The sequence below is a fragment of the Zonotrichia albicollis genome, chromosome 19 (genome assembly GCF_047830755.1).
Source record: "Zonotrichia albicollis isolate bZonAlb1 chromosome 19, bZonAlb1.hap1, whole genome shotgun sequence".
In the NCBI taxonomy this organism is placed as follows: Eukaryota; Metazoa; Chordata; class Aves; order Passeriformes; family Passerellidae; genus Zonotrichia; species Zonotrichia albicollis.
The window spans coordinates 4,693,676-4,698,572 of record NC_133837.1 but is presented as its reverse complement, the minus strand read 5'-3'; the positions used below and the strand labels follow the sequence as shown (position 1 = coordinate 4,698,572).

Genomic DNA, 4,897 nt, shown 5'->3' with positions numbered 1-4,897 from the left:
CTGGAGGTGCCGAGGGAGGGAGGATGGGGTTGGGGGCACGTCCAGGGGGGGTCTGTGCAAGAAGCTGGGCTGAATTTGGGGAGCCAGAGAGCTGCTGTTGCTCTGGGCACTGCAACAAGTGCCCAGGGAGCCAGAGCTGGGGAGGGTGTCCAGTGGCTCCATGTCTGTGTGGCTGATCTGGGGGGCCAACAGCCACCTCCATCCATTTATTTTTGTTATTCCTGTCCTGCCCTGATGTAGAGATGCTGGGTGGGGACAGAGCCACAGGGAAAACCCCCAGACACCCAGCAGCTGCCTCCACGCTGCTGCTCCTTCTCTCTGATCTATATACATTAGATATATTTATATATTATAGTTATATATTTTTTTTTAAAAAAAGGGGAGGGGAGTAGAGATCAGCCAGAGGCTCTCACAGCTCAGCGCCCTCCCTGGCAGCATGTGCTCCCCCCCTCTAAAAATAATAATAAAACCTAGAAAATGATTCCAGTGCGTTTCTCGGCCAGCCCCTGCCCCTGCCCCCCCCCAGCCCTTGGGCAGCCCCATCCTTATCTCTGCCCATCCATGGTGGCCACGGCTTTCTGTGGGGGGGCGGGGGCCGGGGGGGTGGGCGGCCAGGAGGGCTGCCCGTGGTGCAGGTGGTGGTGCAGGCCGTGGGCCGTGGGCGACGATGGGGGCAGCCACGAGGGCTGGTGGCTGGGGGGAGAGGAGGCCCAGAAGGGGCTGAAGCTGCCCGGGGGGGAGCAGGCCATGGAGGTGATGGGGCTGTTGCTGCTCTGCAGGCTCTCCGAGGTGCGCAGCTTGGAGAACATGGCCAGCGCGTCCGGGAAGTTGGGCGGCGTGGCCGGCGTGTTGCTGGGGGTGCACATCTGCAGGGCACACGAGAACGGGGCTGTCAGCTCACCCACGGGAGGGATTTGGGGGTCCCAACCTGCCCAAGGGGGGGTTTTAGGGTTCCAACCCACCCATGGCTGGGGATCCAGCCTGTATCCCACACCTGGCACCCCCCACATCCACACCCAGGGGTCTGTGTGGCACCCCCAAAGATGGGGGAGAGGCTCCCTTGGGCCAGCCCAATGAGGTGGGTTTGGGGAGCAGCACAAACAGGGCTGGCACAGTATGCTAGGGTCCCACCTGGCCCCACAGGACCCCCTTTGACACCCACACCCAGGGGTCTGTGTGCCTCTCCCAAAGGTGTGGGGTGCCCGGGGAGAGGCTCCAGCCAGTCTGGGAAGCACATTTGGATCCCAGATGCTCAAAGCCCACAGATGAGGTGGGTTTGGGGAGCAGCACAAACAGGGCTGGCACAAAGGGGTCCAGTACAGAGGGTAGGGAGGGTGCTGGGGTCCTACGTGGATCCCCTTTCCCCCAGGTTCCTCACCCTGCTCCCCTTCACACCCCATTAAGGCAGAGAGAGCAAAAGGCAAGCAGGGCCCCCCCCAGTTCCTGGTACAGGCTCTGCTTTCTTGGTACCCAGCTAAATTTAGCACCCCGACAGTGATGGATCCGTCCCTTTTTCCAGCAAAGGAAAAATCCACCAGGGAGGACCCAGCCTCGCTCAGGGGCTGGCACAGGGACCCCAAACCAGCAGAGAAATGGCTGAGCTGAGGATGGGGAGGGGTTAAAGGGGGACAGGGGGGTGTATCCAACTCCCATGGGGCTGCACACACAGGGAAGGGGCTGTGGGCAGGGGGATGCCTGGACATGGTGGGTCCATGCACAGGGAGACTTCATCCTTCTGCTTAAATCCATCCCAAATCCCTGCTGCCCTCCTGGAGCCACAACTCCTGACAGGTGTTTGTGGGGACTTTGAGCAGAGTTAAGGGGCTTGGTCAGTGTCTGCTGCATTAGCAATGGGGGATTGAGGTGTTTCTGGTGGGGAATGGCTGCTTCATCTCCCCCTTCCTGGGGTTTATCCCAGGATCTGCCCCTGGCTGGTGCTCACAGCCCCTGCTGCTCCCCAGCACACACCAAAATCCCTCTTAGAGGTTCCTCCTCATCCCCGTCCTGGCCACCCTGAGTGATGCTGGGATCAGAGGAGCAAACCCTTGCTGGGGGGCCCAGACCCCCAAAGTTGGGGCGCACCCCAGCATGAGGAAAGCAGCAGCTGGCTCTCATCAGCCTGTAGAGCTGGAGCACCCCAAAAATGCAATCAGGCCTGGCTGGCACTGAACAGGTTCATCCTTAACCAGGGATATTCCTCCACAGAACTCATTTCAGAGCTCAGCTTCAAGTGATGCTAACCCAACCTTTGCTTTTTAAATTAACCTATACATGTGGCAGTACTTGAAAAGATACTTGTTGGAAAAAAAGCCCCAACAAATCAATAAACCCCTAAAACCTTAAATTTGCTCTGTTTTGGAAAAAACCCACCACAACCACAGCCAGCCCTGCAATGATGCTGGGCACAGCTCTGAGCTTCTGGGGTGATGTTTGCCAGATTAATTTGAAATATTAATTAAAACATAAGAATTTCCATGTAATTATTGCCCTCCTCCTCCAACACATCTTGAGGAGAGCTGTCAGAGGGTCGGTACTGACACCCCAAACAGCTCTGGCAACTCCTGGCCCCACAGAATCTGTGGGGGCTTGGGGAGTGTGGGGAGCTCCCCTTGGGGTGGTGGTGATGGGGATCACCCATCAAACCACAGCCACACTCACAGCTTTGTTCCCTGACGCCTGAACAAGAAATAGAAACTGCCAGCGCCAAACTCCTCATCTCACGTGTGGGGCATTTCAAACTGCACCAATCAGGGTGCTGGGGAGGGAAACACCAAATAAACTCCCCAAAACAGGAGTGTCTGGAGAGAAGGTCCATTGTAAAAGGTATTTTGACAGCACGTGGAGCACACGGTGTTATGAAAACATTGCTGGGAAGGGGGAGAACAGAGTGGCTCGGGTCTGGGGGGGAATGGGTGCCTGTTTTGGGTGGGGGGAATGGGGCTGGGATGGGGCTCCCAGCCCTGCTTTGCCCTGATGGGGCTTTGGGGTGGGAACAGCAGGGCCTGGATGTGCTCCCCCAGCTCTGGGGTGAAAACAGCAGGGCCTGGATCTGCCCTGATGGGGCTTTGGGGTGAGAACGGCAGGGCCTGGATCTGCTCCCCGGTTTTGGGGTGAGAACGGCAGGGCCTGGATCTGCTCCCCCAGATTTGGGGTGAGAACGGCAGGGCCTGGATCTGCTCCCCCGGCCCTTCTCCCTCCGGGATCGCGGTTTTTCCACCGGAGACCCCGCAAGGTGCCCGGGGCAGCACGGAAACGCGCGGGCTGAGGAGGAACTGCAATAAAAGGGCTTTTACTGCGAGCTGGCTGACAAAGCGACTTTCTCCGAGGGAAACCGAGCGCTGGCTGCCGGCAATGCCGGGCCGGCTGGCATGGAACGAGATGGGGGAACGATGGAACGAGAGAAGGGGGATAATTCACCCTAACCCCGACCCGCGGCACCGCTCAGTTCCCCAACACTGGAGGATGGCGGCGTGGGGGGGGGGGGGGGGGGGGGAAGAGGGAAAACAAGAAAGAAAACCCCTGAGAAACACAAAACAAAACACCCGGAGGGGAACAACTTCCTCCCTCCGGCCGAGGGGATGTGCCCTCGGCCAAGGTCAAGCGGCGTGGGGGCAATGGGGGCTCCAGCCGCGGCCCCCCGGCCCGGGGAGCCCAAGTCGCAGCGCGATGCTCGCCGAGACAAACTATTTCCTGGCAGACATTTTAGCTCGTGTTTACATTCCCCGGCTGCGTGTTCCTGCGGGCGCCCGGCAATATGGCTGGCAGGAGCTGACAGCTCCGGGGCTGGGGCTGCACCGCTCGGGGGGCTCCGCATGGGGGGCACCTCTGGGGGGCGTGGGGAGGGTGCTGCTGTAGGGTGGGGGGGTATGGGGGGCTGGTGGTGCTCGGAAGGGTCTAAAGGTGTTTTTGGGGCTGGGGGAGATGGGGAAGGGATGAGGGGTGCAGGGGTGAGGGAGGGGTCCCACTTACCATCTGGGGGGGGTGGTGGCTGCTGGGAATGTTGGTCTCCTGGAAGAAGGCGCTGAGGGCTGTCTGTGGGGACAAGCTGTCAGCTGCAGCCCACCCGAGACAAAGGGGGAGGGACCACAGGGGCCCCCCAGAGCTCGCCCCGCAGCCCCCCGACCGCTCCCACCCCCCGGGACCACGCCGGGGGTGCCCGGCCCTGCCAGGCCGAGGGGCTGCCCTTCATCCGCCCCACCGGAGACCGTGTGCCCTGCTCGCTCTGGGGCTCCCCAGGCCAGGGGACACCCCCGAGCCCGTGTTTACACCCCCGAGCCCGTATTTACACCCCGGACCCCGTGTTTACACCGCCGCCTCCGTCCCCGCGGCGCCCCCATCCCCAGCCCGGAGCGGGAGGGAGGGGCCGGCCCGCTGGGCCGCAGCTCGGGTTTCGGCCCGGGTATAAATAGACCCGGCGGAGCCCGGGCCCGAGGCGCCCCCCGCCCCGCCGTGGGTGCCGGGGGGCCGGGCAGGACTCCCCCCCAAACCCGGCCACGCGTGTCGGTAAGCCGGGGCCGCACGGGCCTGCCGCCACCCCCACCGCCTTCCGCCCCGCGGCTCTGCGGCCAGGCGGGCGGCGGATCGGGACCTGGGGCTCCCCGGTTCTCGCGCGGGTTATCCCGATCTGTGCCGCCGGCGGCCCGGCCCGTACCTCAAACTGCCAGTGTGCCGCCTGCAGCAGCTGCTTGGCCTGGTCGGCGGCGCAGCCCGCCGCCAGCACGAACTGGTTGATCATCACCTGGTGCCGCAGCTCCTCCATGTTGACGGACATGGCGGGGCGGCCCCGGCCCGGCCCGGCCCGCACCGCCCGGAGCGCCCCGCGCCCGCCGCGCCCGCCGCGCTCCACCGGGGGGACCGGGGGGCGCCGCCGGCCCCGCCCCCGCGCGCCGATTGGCCG

The 4,897-nt window shown here is 62.9% G+C and overlaps 1 protein-coding gene across 1 annotated transcript; it reads right to left on the bottom strand.

The window, feature by feature from the left end:
* Positions 1–4,897, bottom strand: UBALD2 (UBA like domain containing 2). Its single transcript, XM_074555272.1, has 3 exons — positions 4,652–4,897; positions 3,970–4,032; positions 1–866 (listed from the first exon to the last, which is right to left on the bottom strand). Exons 1-3 carry the CDS (start codon positions 4,769–4,771, stop codon positions 546–548), a joined length of 504 nt encoding a protein of 167 aa, XP_074411373.1. The 5' UTR covers positions 4,772–4,897; the 3' UTR covers positions 1–545.